At 40.4% G+C, this 19,229-nt stretch overlaps 1 protein-coding gene across 11 annotated transcripts in view; it reads left to right on the forward strand.

The window, feature by feature from the left end:
* Window positions 1-18,392, forward strand: part of MCF2L (MCF.2 cell line derived transforming sequence like) — a 216,286-nt gene extending 197,894 nt beyond the window's left edge. For 6 of the 11 annotated variants that reach the window (XM_074990650.1, XM_074990633.1, XM_074990580.1 and 3 more), the window contains exons 22-32: window positions 1,179-1,400; window positions 2,160-2,252; window positions 3,877-3,955; window positions 4,775-4,841; window positions 6,983-7,098; window positions 8,416-8,475; window positions 8,827-8,931; window positions 14,038-14,165; window positions 14,887-14,999; window positions 15,894-15,997; window positions 16,117-18,392. In XM_074990650.1, the coding sequence (XP_074846751.1) occupies window positions 1,179-1,400; window positions 2,160-2,252; window positions 3,877-3,955; window positions 4,775-4,841; window positions 6,983-7,098; window positions 8,416-8,475; window positions 8,827-8,931; window positions 14,038-14,165; window positions 14,887-14,999; window positions 15,894-15,997; window positions 16,117-16,211 (1,182 nt within the window). In that variant the 3' untranslated portion in view covers window positions 16,212-18,392. Of the gene's footprint in view, window positions 1-1,178; window positions 1,401-2,159; window positions 2,253-3,876; window positions 3,956-4,774; window positions 4,842-6,982; window positions 7,099-7,508; window positions 7,602-8,415; window positions 8,476-8,826; window positions 8,932-12,868; window positions 12,950-14,037; window positions 14,166-14,886; window positions 15,000-15,893; window positions 15,998-16,116 lie in introns of all 11 variants that reach the window. The other 5 variants (XM_074990669.1, XM_074990607.1, XM_074990617.1 and 2 more) reach the window with 5 other exon arrangements.
* Window positions 18,393-19,229: the final 837 nt, after the last annotated feature.

Raw genomic sequence — 19,229 nt, forward strand, 5'->3', positions numbered from 1 at the left:
GAAGAGAAGGTAAAGGGTTAGAGCATGGGTGTCCAACCTTTTGGCTTGCCTGGGCCGCACTGAATGAAGAGGAATTGTCTTGGGCCACATATAAAATAATGTATATAAATCACATAATAATGTTAAAAGTTTACGATCTTGTGGGGCCGCATTACTAGCTGTCCAGGGCTGCACGCGGCCACAGGTTGGACACGCCTGGGTTAGAGTCCGTAAGTACCTGTTGCAGGAACTTAACATTTAATAATGGGCTCCTCAGTCTAGCTGAGAAAGGTATAGCACAAGCCAAGAGGTGGAAGTTGAAGCTAGGCAAAGTAAGGTGGAAATAAGGTGTGGGTAGTAATAACTCTGAGGGCAATGAAACTTTGGGATGAGTACCCTGGTGGATTATCTATCAGACAGGTTTTTCATCAAGAGTGGTTGTTTTTCTACTATAGGAAATGTTTTGGGGAAGTTCTACAGCCTGTGCTATGCAAGAGGTCAAACTAGATGATTACAATGGTTCCTTCTTACCTTAGAATCTATGAATCTGGAGAAGTCCCATTGATATCAATAGGGCCAGGATTTCACCCCCAAGTTCCATTTTCTCTGAACTATCAAAGTAAAAATGTTCAGATAAGACCTTTTCTTGTCTTTTGGAAAATCTCACGTCCTTCTCTATCAGATTCCTTTTTAGAATTTGATGTGTTGTTAGATTTTAGATATTAGACATGTAATTTGTTGATGTGAATCTGCATGTAATTGTGTATTCCTCCCCCTTTCTTTGTTGACAATGGTTAAAGTCTAAATAAGAAATATCATTGCTGTCCTGCTGTGCTGCTTTTGTTCTCTTTAGACTAATTTAGACCTCCTTACATCACTTGGTCTAAAGTCCTCTCACTTTCAAGATTAATAAACCAAAAAAAAGTATAATGGAAAAATGTCAGCCAATTTTTTGATTATTTAAAAATTTGGTAGAGCCCCCTTTACACAAATAAACGCACACAAACACATATCTTTACAAGAGATTTTCTGCTGTTCTCTCTAACTCTATCAAACATTCTTGGATCCGCTCTCCCTTGCTGATCCTGGGAGTTTCTGATAAGAAGCACACAGCTAGAACAACATTTCTAGATGGAAATATGTGTTGAAGTTGATCGTGTCCCTTCAGAGTATAAACAACTTCATTGTTCTTGCTTCAGGGAAACCTAAATGAACTAGGTAAGCTTTTAATGCAAGGATCCTTCAGTGTATGGACTGATCATAAAAAGGGACACTCAAAAGTGAAAGATTTGGCTCGTTTCAAGCCAATGCAAAGGCATCTGTTCCTCCATGAGAAGGCAGTGTTGTTCTGTAAGAAGAGAGAAGAAAATGGAGAGGGATATGAAAAAGCACCTTCCTACAGTTATAAGCATTCCTTAAATGTAAGTTATCATATTAAGAATAAAATAAAAGTAGTATCTAAATATTTGTGCTGCTTTAATATGGTATATTACTCTCACACACTGAAGATATTTTATACCTATAGCTATGTTTGTAAATGTATAATGTGCTTCAATATATTTTGCTGTCTTAAACTCCTAAAGAATTGTTTTTGCAGTATGGAATTTAAACTGTGAAGCAAGTGTAGCCAATATAATCATAATCTCTTTCTCTTCATGATATTTTTCTACGTCCCCTCCTGTCCTTTCCATCTCTACGTAGCATCCCCTTTTTGACTCCAAAACCTTCTGTTTTGAAATTACAAATCCATATTATGCTATTGTAATCCAGAGTGTGATCCCCTTACCCATGTTAAGTAGTTAGTTGTGACTCCTGGTGAAGTAAATCATCCTAAATATGAGGGTGTCCAAATCTGGCCCTTAGATATGAAATAATATATGGGTCTGCCTTGATTAATTTGCAGACTCTTCCCTTCATTCTGGCACATCAGTGACCTCTGCGGTTAAAGCTCTAAATTTTACAAGCTCCAACTGCATAATGTGTGGCTTGCACATGATCAGTATAGTCTTTGGTCTTGAGACAGCCTCAGATCAGTGCTGGAAAGATTGTGCTGAATAGATTTTAAACAGCTAAGTGTATTGGGATAAAAGAATGTGATTAATGGTCTTCTGTTACCCTTACCACCACTGCTCTGCTATTACCATTATTTTCATTGATACTTAGTTTATTGTGTTTGCCAGATGACTGCTGTTGGTATAACGGAGAATGTTAAAGGTGACTCAAAGAAATTTGAAATCTGGTATAATGCAAGGGAAGAAGTTTACATCATACAGGTAATGGTGTTTCACTTCAGTTTAAATGAATTTATTGGTTTATATTTCTGCTGTATGTACAGCTGGTTCTGAATTTCTGAATCATGCATTTTCACAAAACAAATTGTGAGGTGATTTCCACACTTGGGCCGCTTCTGCACTTCCGCTCCCTTTCGGAAGGGGCATGCAAATGTGGCCAATTGAAAATGCTAATGAGGTGCTGGTATGAATATTAACTTCCTCATTTGCATAATACAGCCACTCGCTGCTTTCAAAATCTAAGATAACCATGTAGACAGGGTTTCTTTGAAAAGAAGCTCTGTTTTTGAAAACATCCTTCCTCCCAATTGGTTTAGAGAACCCCGTCTACACAGCTATTTTACATTTCGAAAGCAGTGCTTTTGACACAGCAAGTGGCTGGCATTATTCAAATAAGGCACTGAACATTCATATCAGTGCCTCATTAAAATTTTCAATCAGCCGTGTTTGCATACCCCTTCCTAAAGGGAGGGGCAGTGTAGGTGCAGCCATACAGTAATGACACTTGGACAAGAAACATAAGTAATAGACATATGCAGCAAATCTCATATGGTCTGAAGAGGATTAAAAGTTGACTCTCTTTTCATGTTTGGCTATGAGACAGTAATGCTTTTTGACTTCCATCAAGAGGGAAAAAATGGAGCCAGTATACATCTCTATACAATCCAAATTCACAAAAAAGTGCCTGGTGAAACATTTTTCACGATTGTGCATAAAGGTTTGTGAATGTGCATAAGATTGATTAAACCAGATTCTCAATTTAGGCAGATTACTGCTCAGTTGAAGTCAATGGAGCTACAGGAGTTTACATTAGCTTAAGATGTGGTCCATGGACAGTAATAGGAGCTGTTTAATGGAAAGACAAGAAAGAGGAAAAATACAACTCTTAATTTCACTCTTCTTCTGATAAAATATAAAAGTAAAAAGCAAAGTAGTATTCAACTCTGAAGCTTTTTTGGGATACAATAAATGTTACAGAAGGTATAACGGGTTTTTTAAGGTATTATTGTGCACTGATATAATGAGAGAAGAAAAGAACTCATACACATCAGAGAATGTAGAAGGTACTTTAAACAGAAGAGGCGCTCAAAAAAAAAAAGTGTTGTCTCATTTTATAACCTACTAATGTACAGCTTTCAGCACAGTAGTTGTGTGACATGATTCAGATGTCATTGATCAAAAAGTGGACCAAAAGTGTGTGAACTTATCCCTGATCTTGCAAGAACTTACAAATTTGCTTAGCTTTACATACCTGAGATAATCATTGACTTCTGTGACACTGCTTTGATCCTGTAAAAGTTACCATGTGTAGAATCCAGGCCTTTTTGACCAAAAAATAAGGTACCCAATATTTCTCACACACATTCTGCGTAAATAAGAATCTTATTATTTTTCCCATTAATAAAATGAAGTTTCTGTGACAGTGACAAAAGCATCAGTTCTCCATGCCAGCTAAAAACTAAAAATAACTCCCTACATCTGAAGCACTGAGAGATAGTGATGTTTATCTTTTCTTTGAGGACTCTTCCTAAATGTGTGTTTTGCATGCACCATTTGGTGTAACTAGCTTTCACTATTTGATCACTGGTTTCTTTTTTTGTGATAGGCACCAACCCCTGAAGTTAAAGCTACCTGGGTAAATGAAATTAGGAAAGTGTTAACTAGCCAACTGCAGGCATGCAGAGGTAAAACTTTCTCTTTGTCTCCTTTTCCTTTCTCTTCTGCACAGTTCAGTTTTGTACTGCAAACCCCATTTTGCGGTTGAAACACTCTCATCCAGAAGCAACAAGGGGTCCTATGGCACCTTTTAGACTAACAGAAATGTATGAGCGTAAGCTTTCATGGGCAAAGACCCACTTCGTCAGATGCAGGTGACATGCATCTGACAAAGTGGGCCTTTGCCCACGAAAGCTTACGCTCATACATTTCTGTTAGTCTGTAAGGTGCCACAGGACCCCTTGTTGCTTTTGCAGATCCAGACTAACACTGCTACCCCTCTGATACTTTATCATCTGGCAAACTCCATAATCCAGCATGATTTTAGTTAGCTGGATGACCACTTATCCTGGGTATGGCCAAGTTTCCTGTGGTCCCAACAAGTTTGGCTGTATAGTGAGAGAGACACACCTCACAGAACTGGAAGGGACTTCAGGAGGTCATCAAGTCCAGTCCCCTGCCCTCACAGCAGGACCAAGCACCATCCCTGACAGATTTTTTTTTTTTATTTCTATTTGCCCAAGACCCCTAAAGGGGTCACAACTCTGGGTTTAGCAGGCCAATGCTCAAACCACTGAGCTATCCCTCCAAGCAGTGCTGGCTCTCAGTGCTCTGTTCTGTTATTTAGCTGTAATTTACCCCTAAATTCTCTCATCCAACACCAGTCATGTCCCGAGGGTGCCAGAAGAGAGGTTCAACCTGTGTAACCCTGGTTTGTGAGAGACCTCTGAAAGCAAGGGCTCCAAATTCAACTAAACAATTTTGACAGGTATTTTTCTTCCTTGCAGAAGCTAGTCAGCACCGAACACTTGAACAGACGCACAGTTTACCTATGCCTATGTCATCTTGTTCAAGGTAAGTAAATATAACCTATAATCAACTAGGTGAGCTAAGACATAGCAGATAGTTACAGAATTCTAAAGAGTTACCAAGGAAATATTGTTCTCTTGTCCACTTGCCTCTTATCATGCATTTTACTTAATTTTTCTTTGCTCCTGCTGTCTTTTTTACCACTGTAGAACTACAGGCCTGGACTTTTAATAGCTTTTGAACTTTTGCATGTTTTAAATGAAGAGCTAGTAAGAGGGGCATGAACTAGAGAACAGTTCAATCTAGTACTCCTATACATGCCAAAACATACCAGGTTCCCTGTATTTGGAATACAGTATAATTTATTCTGCTTTTATCATAAAAGTTTGTACACTTAATGCCAAGAAATGAAGAAAAAAGGGCTATACATCTTTTGAAACAGACACAGCCGTGAAATGACAACTAACATGTAGGTGAATGACTTTTAATTGTCAGGCCACAAGTTTTCACACTGACACAGAGCAGGGGCACTATCACCTATCACCCACATTTTCCTTCATCTGGCATTTAATAGGTCCAGGGTGGGGCCTACAGGACTGTTACCATATAGGCTCTCCTCTTCCTATACCCCAGGACTCAGCACAGTCTGAGTTCTAGCACCTTTCCCTCCAAAAGTGGTACGGTGGATGTAGAAGGCAGGGTACCTCAGCCTGCCAGTGCCATAAGGAAAATGTGCCAGTTGTTGTCCAGGATTCTAGAGTCAGCCCTCTCCTTTCCAGTCTGAACTCTAACGTTGAGATGGGAACCTCTTCTGGTTCCAGGACTCCATTTTTGTTTCCTCCTTCACCATTTGCCTATCTGCCCAGTGGTAAAAGCTAACAGAAGCAATGTTCAGGGCTCTACTAAAGTTGAAATAATCAGGTGACAGGTGTGGGAGGAGTCCTGAATCCTTTCCCACCCACTACAGCCACCATAACACATGTGGGTGCAATCTTTGGGTGACAGTCCCCATCCTAGCTTTCCAGGGAGTGGGAAGCATGGGTCCGTACAGTATGCATGTCTGCAGGAAGGAGAAACACCAGTCTTGTGGCTGTAGAAGAGAGAGGTACCTGCCATCCCTGTTTGGATTTAGAACTACAGGTTGTACCTCCCTAAACCGGGACTCTGTTTCAGAAATATCTGTGATGCTGCTGGACCATGGATGTCCTTGATCTGGGTGCCCAGGGGCAGGGAGGTCTGGGAGCCTGGCTGGAGGCAGCAGAAGCAAGACTGAGGCAGTGGTAGTGAGATCAGGACTGGCGGTAGCAGTTGATGTCCAGCAAGTCCAGACAGGGCCGGCAGGCCAGAGGCAGGGAGGCCATCCAGAGCCAGAAGTGGGACTGGTGCACTAGGGGGCCAGTAACAGTGGACCTCCCATGGTACAGCAAATTCTGTTGTTTGGGACTGGGACCTAGGGGTTATGGTGAATGAGAGGCTGGATATGAGTAAACAGTGTGCCCTTGTAGCCAAGAAGGCTAAGGGCATATTGGGGTGCATTAGGAGGAGCATATTGAGCAGATCTAGAGAAGTGGTTGTTCCCCTCTATCCAGCACTGGTGAGGCCACATCTGGAATATTCTGTCCAGTTTTGGACCCCCGGTACGTAAAGAATGTGGATGTGCTGAAGCAGGTTGAGCAGAGGGCAACAAAAATGATTAAGGGGCTGGAGCCCATGACCTGTGAGGAGAGGCTGAGGGGTTTGGGCTTATTTAGTTTCCAAAAGAGAAGACTGAGGGGTGATTAAATGGCAGCCTTCAACTTCCTGAAGGGGAACTCTAAAGTGGATGAAGAGAAACTGTTCTCAGTGGTGTCAGATGGAAGAACAAGGAGCAATGGTCTGAGGGTACAGAAGGAGAGGAGTAGGTTGTTTATTAGGAAGAATACTTCACTAGGAGTGTGGTGAAGCACTTGAATGCATTGCCTAGAGAGGTGGTAGATTCTCCATCCCTAGAGGTTTATAAGTCCTGGCTAGACAAGGTCCTGGCTGGGATGACTTAATTGGGGCTGATCCTGCTGGAAGCAGGGGGTGGACTAGATGATCTCCTGAGGTCCGTTCCAGCCCTATGATTCTATTATTCTATGATGCCAGGCCAGGGAGGGCCAACCTGTACAGAAAGTGTATTGTCTTAATTTTCCTCTAATCAATAGTCCTTCAAGGAATCAGGGAAGAAACTTCAAGAAACTAGAAGAGAGAAAAGCTGATTCCACAAGTCCAGAAGGTTGTGTCACCTCAATAGCACCAAAGTACCCCGAAAAAGGCAAAGGTGAGTCTCAGTTAACAATTAAATTATCCATGGTCATAGAGGACCTTACTGAGGGGGAATGGAGAGTGTCCCATTTAAAATGGGAGCTAGGAGTATTCTCTTGGGCTTTTTTGTTATAGGGACAACATTGTCAACTGGACAAATGTCTTGACACTCAGAAATCTCTTAAGGCATTGCAGAGAGTGTTTAGAAAAGCCCTTTATTCTTCTGTGATTTCACTGCCATCACTGAGTTAAGCTAAAAGACCGCTTCTAAACATAAAGGCCTATATGATGGTGATAAACTCTTTGCTTGGATTCTTCTGCAGTGCATGAGCTTTCTGACTTGTATTTCTCCCTCAGAATGCTAGTTCTCTGACCTTTTATGTGTGTCTCCCTTTTCTCTCTTTCCCTCTCTCGCTTCATTTGTAGATGATACAGTCATTAGTCCTACCTCAGAATGTTCTGCACTGTCAAAAAAGCGCTTTACACTTCAGGGTTTTACTAACCTCAAAAGTCAGAAAGGTAAATTTTTTACTAGCTAGATTCTGTTTTCCAATCAAGGATGTTGTTGGTGTGTTTTTCTGTGTGAATAGACACACATCTTAGGGATATATGGCTCAGCTCCTCTCCTAAGTTTCAGTCAGTTTTTGCTATCCTAGATCCTGGCAAAAGGCTCTAAGTTTGGAAGCCCACTGGGGGAAGTGGGCCGTACCAAGTACCTACTATCTCCCTTTCTCTGGTGACAGGGTGTTCCAGGACATGGTGCTAGCCAGGATGGAGGAAGTGCTAAGTCTAGGTTACATACACCTCAATTCCCTCCTTCCGTGGAGTTCCCAGAGGGAGTTCAGGTGGCTCTCATTCAGTGGGAACGCTGAAGGAGAGCGGCAGGGGAAACCGCAGTTGCCTGTCCTCAGAGTGAAAGAGCAGCACTGTGTTGCACCTTCATTAAATCTGCTCTGGGTTATTATCTGTATGAGAACTAGTTGGGAACCAATATTTTGCTAGAAGTATTTTCTTATTGACTTCCTGTTAATCTATGTTGCAGTACCTAATGCAAGGCTGTAATAGGGGTGCTGCTATTTTTGAGGCTATAAGAATTGTTTTTTGTTTTTTTTTTTTTCCCAAGAGCTCTTCAGTTTTGATCTATTTAATAGTCTGGGCTGCACTAATATGACTACGCTTAGTGGGACGCATGATTTTTCAAGCTCCCTCTTTACATATCTTTCAACACTGATTACCTTTGAGTTCTTTCTGGAGAGACTGTCTCAGCATAGTGTGTCTAAATACTCAAAGCACGTATGAGGTAAGCACTAATATCCCATGCTTGCCTTGACAGAAATGCCATCTCCTACTGCTAAAAACCAGACATTGCCAATGATCCTTCTGACAGGACCAGGTATTACTGTAGAAGTAGTTACACTAGAATAAAATGATCATGTTGTTATAATGTGTGTACCTAAAATGCAGTTTAACTGTATTCTGTTGATGCAGGGAAAAAAATCATATTTCTATCCATAATTGTAAAAATGTCCTTGCCAGTTTAGCCCATAATGATGAATATAATACCCCAAAATTAATTCCTTTTGTTGTAATGATCAGTGGCAACTAAACTGAATTAGACTCACCAGAAACCATTAATTACAATCCAGTGTAAACTCAAAGGTATTTAGCATGCAATCTAGCTATTCTTTCTTCCAGTTCTTCAATATCTCTCTTCTGTGTTTTTTGCCTATTCATCCTACTGCAGCTTCTCCTACCAGCCCTGACAAAAAAGCTAAACGACATGAAGTAAAGAGTGATCCAACTCCTTTTGGTTTAAGAGGTAGAGTGATACTGCCTTTTGTACTCAACAGTAAGCCATAATTCACTAATGTAATGTTTATATCAAGCGAGTTTGGGTGCACACATGTATTGTCATTGCCTGTTTATGTCTAGCTGCTTTGTGTGTTGTTTTTGATGGAGCAAATTTTCATAATTACCCACTGATCAGAGAAAGTAACATACAATGAATTTGAAAAGAATTGTCATTCTGCCAAAGAAATAACCTAAAGCTGTGTCTTTAATGCATGTCTAATAGGCTATGTCTACATTAGAGAGTTTTGTTGACAAAACTGGCTTTTTGTCAACAAAACCTGCAAATCGTCCAGATTTCCAAGGTGTTCTGTCAACAGTAATGCAGCATTTTTGTTGACAGCATTCTTCTGTCTCCCCTCCCCCAAGGCAGAATGCTTTTGTTCACAGAAAGCTGTCAGCAGAAGGCCAGTTGGGCAGTTCTGTGAGGCCTTGTGTCAACAGACAGGGCTTCCAGGACCCCAGGCAGCCCTGCCTGCTATACCTCCCATTGGCCATTCTGTTAAGAGAGTGGCTGGGCAGTCTGACTGCTCTCTGTCAACAGAGAGGATAGCTATTGCAATCCACTTTGCAATTTGGCCGCAATCTGTTGACACAAAATTTGTTGGAACGTATCTTCCGACAGTAACGTCTGTTGGCTGATCGCTGTAGTATAGACATAGCCATACAGTCTGACCATACTATGCAAAGGAGACAGCTGACTGTACCAGACCTCTGCAGAACTGGAACCCTTGTTACCCAGTCACAATGCTTATTGTGTATGATATAATTTCATAAAGGTCCATTCAACCTTGGATGTAATTCCATAAAGGTTCATAGTCCCATAACAGTGGAATATGAGTAGTTTGAGACAATTATTCTAAAGTGAAATTCATATCACCTTGTTCTGTTTTTTGTCATGAGATATTTACATGTCATTTAACTTATGGTGTATGTTTCCATTTTAAAAATATTCATCCTTGGTGCTAGTGAACCACTTTCAATGCACTGCTAAGAAACCCAGCAGATTTCATAAGGCCCCATTGCATTCAGCAAAGCAAATAATCATGAGAGAACTTTTCAATGTGAACACTCATGTCTGAATTGAATAATGAGGACTCTTGCTGGCTGGAGGTTGCACATCACTGGGGAGGTGATTAATCAGGCTGTGTGGCAGGAATGGTCACAGCTCTCTCCTGAACACTGACTCAAGGCCCTTCTTGTGTACTCTCCTATTTCCCCTACAGAACACTTTCTTCTTCCAAACTCTATTTTTCAAGGTTTCTTTATCCTTTGTTTTTAACCATGCCTCATGTGAAAGCCAGGCTGGTGATGCAGTATTCACTTTTCCTCTGCTGCAAGGCGTTCCATGCATTCTAAGTCTATGTCTACAGTACAGAGTTTTGTCGACAAAACTAGCATTTTGTTGACAAAACCCAAGGAGCGTCCAGGTTCCCAAGCTGTTCTGTTGACAATAAATCAACAGAGCACAACACTTTTGTTGACAGTCTTATCTTATTCCCCATGAGGCAGAACTCCTCTGTCAACAGAGAGCTGTCTACAGAAAGCAGGTCTGGACATTCTGCGGGGAGGGCCCTCTGTCAACAGGCAGGGCTTCCAAGACACCGGGCAGCCCTGTCTTCTGTGCTTCTGGTTGGCTGTTTTTGTCAAGAGAGCAACTGTGCAGTCAATTTGGTCATGGTATGTCGACAGAAGTACTTCTCTCGACAAATCGCTGTAATCTAGACATAGCCTAAGGGTGTACCTAGACTCTTCATGTGTGGCTGTGACATCTGAGTCCCGTAGGAAACCAGCAAAAGCAGCTAGATCTGCCAGCTAGTATGAAAGGTCTGGGCTTGGAGAATATTACCAGGAAGCAAAGTTTTGCTCAAGAGACTTTGCATATGGATGGGAACTCTCTCAAAAAGGTGGTTGCTTTAGATAACGCAGGAAGAGGTGAAGACAGTCCTATGGTGATGTGTTACAGATCAGCAGGGAACGTGGATGTCCAGTCAAGAGCCTTATCCCATGTAGAACTTATAGATTTGCAAGTGGTGCACAGAAAATCCAAATCCAATTCATATGAGGGCTTCTGCTTCTTGATGGAAAAGTGTGTGATTCTTGTATTTGGGCATGAGTTAGCCCACAGCACTTCTAGAAACCATCTGCCTTAGAAAACCCTCACATAGTAATGCTGTTAAATGACTGAGGTTCTGTTTTGTGGAGAAATCAAGTTTCTTCATTTTAGTTTCTACCACTGTAATACTGCTTATTTCCTGAGCTCCCAACAAAGATTTCAGATGTGGTTCTGGAACAGATTGTATATTTGAGAAAAGAAAAAAAGCTGAGAAACTAAATAAAAATGTGAGACAGGGAACTGTAGGACAACTGTATTTCTACTTTTCCTTTCCACCACTTTGCTTTCCTTCTGCCCACCAAAGCCTTGGGAGAACAGATGGATTGTTCTGCTCTGTTGAAATGACTGGTATAGAACTGGTACAAGTCCAGTCAAAATCAGGCCTGAATTAACGAAACTGTCTCCTCCAACTGGTTTGGGATTATAGCAGTTCCTTTTCTCTTTGGTTCTCTGTCTTTCATTTGCTTCTTTTCTCAAGTTGAAAGTTACTTGCCAAAAAGGGACTTTTTTTTCCTAGTTACCCTCAGCAATGTGGTGCTCTATCAGTTTTCGGCCAGGCCTGCCTGAATTAGGAAATCACTACATTCTGTGGGCTGTTTTGTTTTTCCCCACCATAAATACAGAATCACTTGACTGTTTTTATTTTTAAACTGAATGCTACGCTTCATGACTAATACCATTACTGTTAGCTGCGCTCCAGCAGTGTCTATCGGGATTTGGGGCCCAGTAGCAGTAGATGCTGTATAAACACATGTGGGCTATGTCTACACTAGCCAAAAACTTTGAAATTGCCATGCAAATGGCCATTTTGAAGTTTGCTAATGAAACTCTGAAATACATATTCAGCGGCTCATTAGCATGTGGGCGGCCGCAGCACTTCGAAGTAGCCGGGGTCCTTTCGAAAAGGCACCCCGTCTGGACGAGCCACGTGGTGGCAAGCAGCGTCAATTTCAAAGTCCCCTTATTCCCATCTGCTCAAAGGAATAAGGGGACTTTGAAGTAGGCGAGGTCCTTTCAAAAAGGAGCCCCGTCGGGACGAGCCGCGCGGCGGCGAGCCACATCAATTTCGAAGTGCCCTGGCTGCCCGCATGCTAATGAGGCACTGAATATGTATTTCAGAGCTTCATTAGCAAACTTCAAAATGGCCATTTGCATAGCAATTTCAAAGTTTTTGGCTAGTGTAGACATAGCCGTCACATGTGTTTATACAGCATCTACTGCTACTGGGCCCCAAATCCCGATAGACACTGCTGGAGCGCAGCTAACAGTAATGGTATTAGTCATGAAGCGTAGCATTCAGTTTAAAAATAAAAACAGTCAAGTGATTCTGTATTTATGGTATTTGCATGGCCATTTCGAAGTTTTGGGCTAGTGTAGACATAGCTGTTAAGAGTTAGCCCATGCCTCAAAGAATTGACCATGTAAAAGAGACAATTCGAAGTTTTGGGCTAGTGTAGACATAGCCGTTAAGAGTTAGTCCATGCCTCAAAGAATTGACCATGTAAAAGAGACAAGATAAAAAGAGGGGGAGGAATAGGATGCAACATATAAACAGAGTGATAGTTTGCAAACATTAGCTTTAGTCTCCCATTTTTGTTTGTTTCCCTTGTTCTGTTTTTGTAAATATCATGGCTAAATTGAGGACTTGGGGGACAGACAGCAATTATTTACCTTTATTCTGTTGTTTTTTTTTTATTTAAAAATATTGAAAAGGAGTCTAGTTGAATCTCACGAGCCCAGCAATAAAGGTATCTCTTTTTTTAAGCTAAAAAAAAAAATTAAGTGGAATGAAGCAGGGATTTATTACTCAGTTCTTTCACAGATTCAAGTTCAGTGTTAACATTGGACAGGGCCAGATGGGTCAGTACTTCTAACCTAGTACCAGCAACCCAGCGCAGGCAAGGTAAAGTATCAGTCCTAGACCACATAAGCCTATGTTTTTGGAGTGCTGTGGATTAGAGGTTGTTTTGACTTTATTCTGCTAGCATTAGGACACTTTTTTGTAGCATATTGTGTAGACGTGGTGCAGGCAATAGAAGCTGCCTCACAGATTCCGTGGAAAGCAAATACTGTGGGTTTGCCCCCCAGCATTTTTCCATCATGTTTTTGTATTTTGAGTAGGCTTGGAGAGTGTTCTTCCTGTTGTTCTTTTCACTGGGTATTAATGGTTTAACTGTTTGTCTTAAACAGAAATTTATCATAAAAATTAATTCTAAAACTCTCCTAATCTGTGTTTTATCATGATTTGCTTATGTCATAAAGAACCACTTGCATATATTTGTGGTTACATTTTTTAGGTACCTGCTGACCTCAGTGAAAAGCACTCTTAGTTTGATTTCATTGGGAATGGCATGGTATGCACCCTGGATGTGATTCAGCATTGTAAATAAGTGAAATGGTTTAACCTGGATTATTACTCATAAGAAAAATAGTAACCCTTTACAATGTGATAAATACAGCTTTGTTCTTGGGGTTTTAATCATGGTGAATTTGCTTAGTTTCACTGGGCATTTTGTCACCCTGGGTTGGTTTTGAACAATAGTGTGCTGATCTGGCGCAGCGCTGAAGACTGGCTTTGACAGGAATTGCAGTTGCTTAGCAATTTGGAAAATCGTGCTACTACTGTCCATTGTCATCTTCTGATCGCCCACTTAAGCTTGTTTGATGATGTCACATTTACCCACTGGCCCTCAGATGTACACAAATCCACTTATTTTCTTTTTAAAAAAATTAAAGCCAGAATTCACCACTGCCATAAAATAGCACAACTTAATTTACTTTGTAGGGATTGTGCCAGTTTGTCAGCAGTCAGTTTGGCCCTAAGGATATAAATATTTCCCTAGTTAACATTTTCTTCCTCTTTTCAATTGATATGTAATGTAAGTAAGTATTAGTGGTGCAGTCCTGGTCGCCCTGAATTTGGTGGGAAGGTTTTCTTGTTTCTAGGATATTTGAGCAAAATTAATAACTATGGGATATTTGTTTACTAAGGTTGGGCTAAAACATCTCATTCACTTGACGCCTCTGAAGAAAATGATGGGTGGTCTAGTGCTGAGGACCCACTTAATTCGTCAGATGCAGAGGAAGAAGAAGGAGGAGGGAGAGGAGAGATGAAGCTGGTAACCAGAAATATTTTTCTACCCATTTAATGAAAATTGTATCACTAAGTAATGTAGTAAAAGTATCTAGTAAATGGAAATATTGTTGGAATTTGCAGTGGGAAAAAAAGTATGATCCCAAGTTTGAAGGTTTTAACCTGGCAAAATTCACAGTGATATTAGTTTAAGGCTGGGCTAGCATAAGTGCCTTGAGAAAGGTGGGGTTTTTTTTTTTTTGTCATTCGGATTTGTGGGATCTGCAGTGGTTTATATTTCATACAAAAGAAATTGTCTATTGTTTACTGCCTCCATAATGAAAAACAGTGAGTTATAAAGCAACGTTATAAAATGAAATAGTATATTTAAATCTTTGGTTCTCTGATTAGTTCACCTAAGCTTTTTCTGGACTTCAAATCTTATCTGCTGCTCAGAACATGAGTGAGGGTTGAGGGCGTAGGTTGTTTGTTTGCTTGCTATTGGTTATAATGGAAAGGTATACAAATGTTTCTGAGGAAGTCACTCAGGATGTTTGTCAGAATACATGTACTGACTTCACATCTTGATGAATAGCAAGCTTCATTGTCCTTCAAAGTAAATATTCACCATGGCTTCACTGATTTTTTTTTTTTTTTTTTTTTTAAATTACCCCTGAGTTACAAAAGTTAGTATCTAATTTACTGTTGTCAATAATGTCTAGTACTTTAACATACAGTTTCATTTGTTTTTCCTTCTGTCCATTTAGACTCCTGGTAGATACACTGTAGTGACTGATTATGACAAACGAGGTTCTGAATATCTTGCAGTAAAAAGTGGAGACCTCGTTCAGCTGATCCGTGAAGGGGAGGACAGACTTTGGTATGGAAAATTGAGTGTAGATGTTTAAAATGCACACAAGTAGCCCTTCCGTTACTACAGCTTATTATCTGAAGAATCTGTGTGTGTGTGTGTGTGGCACTTTAAAGACTAACAGATTTGAGCATAAGCTTTTGCAGGTAAAACTCACTTCATCATACACACTGGCATGGAAATGCGCGCACACAAGTGTATATATAAAAAAAGGGGGGAGGGAGATACTTATCATGTGTAGAGTCAGTGTTAACAAGTCCAATTCAGTCAGGGTTGATGTGGATCACTCCTAGCAGCTGATCGGAAGGTGTGATTATCAAGAGAGGGGAAACTTCCTTTTTAATGAGATAACTACTATAAATCATTCAGTCCTAAGTATGCATCTGTGGCTATGTCTAAACTGCAGGCTTCTGTCGGGAGACTGGAGGTCTCAAGGCAGAAGTATGCCACATCAGGAGCGTTCTGCTGACATCCCTATCCCTATCCCCTTCCGCGAGGAAGAGGGGATGTTTCAGTAGAGGGGGTTTTCCCCAATATTTGGCCCAGTGAAGATGGGCCAAATGTCAGGAAAGCCCCTCCAGACAGAGCTGTCGGCAGGAAATATGCAAATTGTGTGATACATTTGCGTATCTTTTGCCTACAGATCTCCTTAATCTAGACCTAGCCTGAATATGTGTGGCCATACAGATCCCTGCCTCTGTATTTCCACTCCAGTGCATCAGATGAAGTGGGTCTTACCCATGGGAAGCTTATGCCCTAATAAATGTTAGTGTTTAAGTGTGCAGAACTCCCCATTGTTTTTGCAGATACAGACTAACACGGCTACCCCTCTGAGATTTGTATAAAGAGAGTATGTTCAAAGCAATGAAATGAAACAGTTTGACAGTAAAATTCTTTTCTTAGGTATGTGAAGAATCTGAGCACTGGGAAAGAAGGTTTGGTGCCAGCTAACAACTTATTAATGCTCATAGGCAACTCAAAATCAGCACAATCTTTAAGCAGCTCTGGTAAGAGATTAATTGTAAATGTGGTGATGCTCAGTTGAGCTGAACATTTCTATGGTAAGCATTTTGAGAAAGCAAATGACATAGCACGTTTCTTGTGATTGGTTTCCCTCCTACTCCAGAATCAGGCACTGGATGCAGCACTCTGAGTTCATCATCAAGTTACAGTGAAAGTGGCAATGCTGGTAGCACCAGTTTCTCAGACTTCAAGGGCTAACGTCAAATTTTTCACCTTTGAACTTACAGTATCTTGGGCAGACTTCCAAACATTGATCTGAAATGGAGATCCAGCTTGTATGTGTTGCCTGTCTTGTGTTTTAAATGGGGATTAATGGAGCCATCTCTGGGAAGAGCTCAATGAAAAGTACGTTGAATCTTATGAAGAAAAGTCAATTATCTGCAATTGGATCTTCTAGAAGCTTCTGGTCTGAAGTCTGATTCTCAACGTACATTTTCCCTTGGATATTGCCATCAAATTTCTACAGACATGCCACTTTACCACAACCGGAAGAAAAACAGAATGAAACAGGAATCTGTTCCTCTGTGATAAATGCTATTGTAACATCCAAAAAAAAATTGTATGTTATAGAAATAAGGATAAGATATCTGAGTTTACAGTTCCCTCCAAATACCCTTCCTCTAAAGATACTTCCAGGTTAATGCACGCATCGGGGGCTTCTTTTACAATGCCCAGGAATTAAATGTAGATTCAGCCATTCTCTTCTCTTGAATTTTCAGCACTGTGCTTTCTACAGTAAAATGTGTCTTCAGAGACTGTGCTCAAAAAGAAATAGACACTTCACTGACCCCAACAGCATCGAAAGAAAAGACTATTTTATCTTTTCCAGCATTTTTACTGTGTATCAAATGGCTATTTTTGAGGTATTCGGGCCTCTGAACAAGTTCTTTACCAAGAATCACTGTGTTTACATAACATTGGCAATTTAATAGCATCTTTGATACAAAAATAATTTTTCACGATTAGGGTACACATTGAAACACAAAATGTTTGTATTATTTGTGTGATTTCTTAATGATTTGCAATACCATGTGGTTATCTTCAGCTCAAACAGTTAGAAGAGAGTTACAGGCAAATGAAACTATTACAACGATATTATAGAGCTCAAGAAGTTTCCTAATGCTGAAGACTACTTATGAGGATTACAAATCTGAACCTTTTAGCAAAGGATGTATGTTTGTAGATTTACTCAAAAGGATGGAAAACATTAAACAATTGTATCTTTTCTAAGAAACAGGAGGGGGTAAGGGAAACTAAAAAAAAATGTGAACTATGTTTTGGACAAATATTTTAATTGTTTTTTAAAGGAGGAAAATCATAAACATGCAGTTTTTCAGGGTATAATGTAAATGCTGTATAAAAAAAAAAAAAAAAAAGTGTCTCCTCATCAGATATTCTTTGCAAATCAGCCTTACAAATGCACACACAGTGTTTTAGCTTATGTGTAACTTGAATCCCTTCCTTCCTATAATAATTTATATATATTGCTTATGCTGGAATATCATTCCTTCCTGGCCTCTGTAACTGTATTACTTAAAATAATCTGGAATGTTGAGGGCTTGATTTTTTTCAGAAGCTCTGAGTGCAGTGAGTTTCTGTTGCAATCAATGGAAGCTGCAGTAGCTCAGCACCTAGAAGTCTCACTCAATATAAGAAATCTCAGTTTCACACCCGATCATGTGAACAGATAAAAAACAATTGCCTCAAAAGACCAACTTACTTTTCTACTTTCCAGAAGTGATTCCTATCCCAGTTACAATCAAAATGTAGCTGGCTATGGCCAGTGCATACATGTGTTTATACATATATATGTATGTGTCTCTGTGTATGTATATGTGTGTACATATATATATATAAATATAAATGTAAAGGATGTATTTATAGTCTTCATGCTGCTGAAAAGGTGTCACTTTACAATTCATAAATACTTAGGTTTCTTGCAATATTGCAGTATGAAGGCTGGTCAGGGTTTTTACTTTATGCATAATTTAAAAAAAAATCATCTGTTCATTCTTATTATCCCATACAAAACTGTGCTCACCGGGACTGTTTCACCTGATATGTGATGATGAAATAGCAATGTGCAGATATATGAGTTTGTCTCATTGTTTGTAAGTTATTTTGTAAATGATCTGTAACATAATTTACTTAAATACATTGCTCTCTAACAGTCCTGGAACGAGATCATGTCCTTCCAGCTGTCTGCAGTGTCCCTTCCATTACTGTGATCATACACACACCATTGCACTTTAATATAGCACATTTCACCATTGCCTTTTCTACTGCTGTTGTAAATTGTAAGTACAAAGTCAGAGGTCTTTACTGGATGTATGAAAGTTTAATGAATAAATCTCAGCATTCCTTGCTGGATGCCCTCAACATAGGAGTGCTGTTTGCTTTATTGTTTCCAGGTACTCGGACACAATATTGAAGTGGGTCTGTTTAGAACATAAATGCATCAGTAGAACCCCAGAGGGCTGCAGTGTCTGACTCCAAAAGCCAGGTTAACACTTTTGAGTAGCCTTTGTAGTGCTACCAGAGTGAAGCTTTTGAAAAATAACCTTTGCACTCCTAAATCTTTTGCTTCCTTCTTTTAATCCACCTCTTAGGATGTGTTTACACTATGAAATAAATTCAGATTTAATTGTTAGCTTGATTTTACCACATGACCGTCTTCACTGCAAAGACCATTAGCTTGATTTTGGGTGCAGTAATCTCAAGATCACAAATCGCAGTTACCTGCTGTGTGTAGTGTCATGCTCGAATTCAGAAGTTTGATTAAAGGCCAGTGTGGAAGCACCATGTCTTAAAATTGAATTTAATAGCCTCCAGAGGTGTCCCATATGTAACCCATAGTGCCCTCTCAGTGCTGCGCTATGGCTGCTGCTTTCCAGTAACAGGAAGAGCCTGAATTTCCAAGCCAGAGCAGCCAACCTTTAGCTGTGGGCTCATGTTATGACAGCCTGAGAAATGTCTTTCTTTCTATGCTATTAGCGGGGTGAGTGCATCTGCCCATTCAAATAGCCCCTGCAGGGAGTTCACGGCTTTGTCTGTACACTTGTGATTTTTTCCTGCACTGCCTGGGACCACCCCGTGCCCCGCCATACCATGTGTCAACAAGGCTGTGCGGGGTGTCATGGTTGCATAACACGCAGAGGAGCTTCCTGTGTGTGAACCCCTTCCCTCCCCGCCAGGTGCCATGCAGTCTGGGTCTTT

The sequence above is a fragment of the Carettochelys insculpta genome, chromosome 1 (genome assembly GCF_033958435.1).
Source record: "Carettochelys insculpta isolate YL-2023 chromosome 1, ASM3395843v1, whole genome shotgun sequence".
In the NCBI taxonomy this organism is placed as follows: domain Eukaryota; kingdom Metazoa; phylum Chordata; order Testudines; family Carettochelyidae; genus Carettochelys; species Carettochelys insculpta.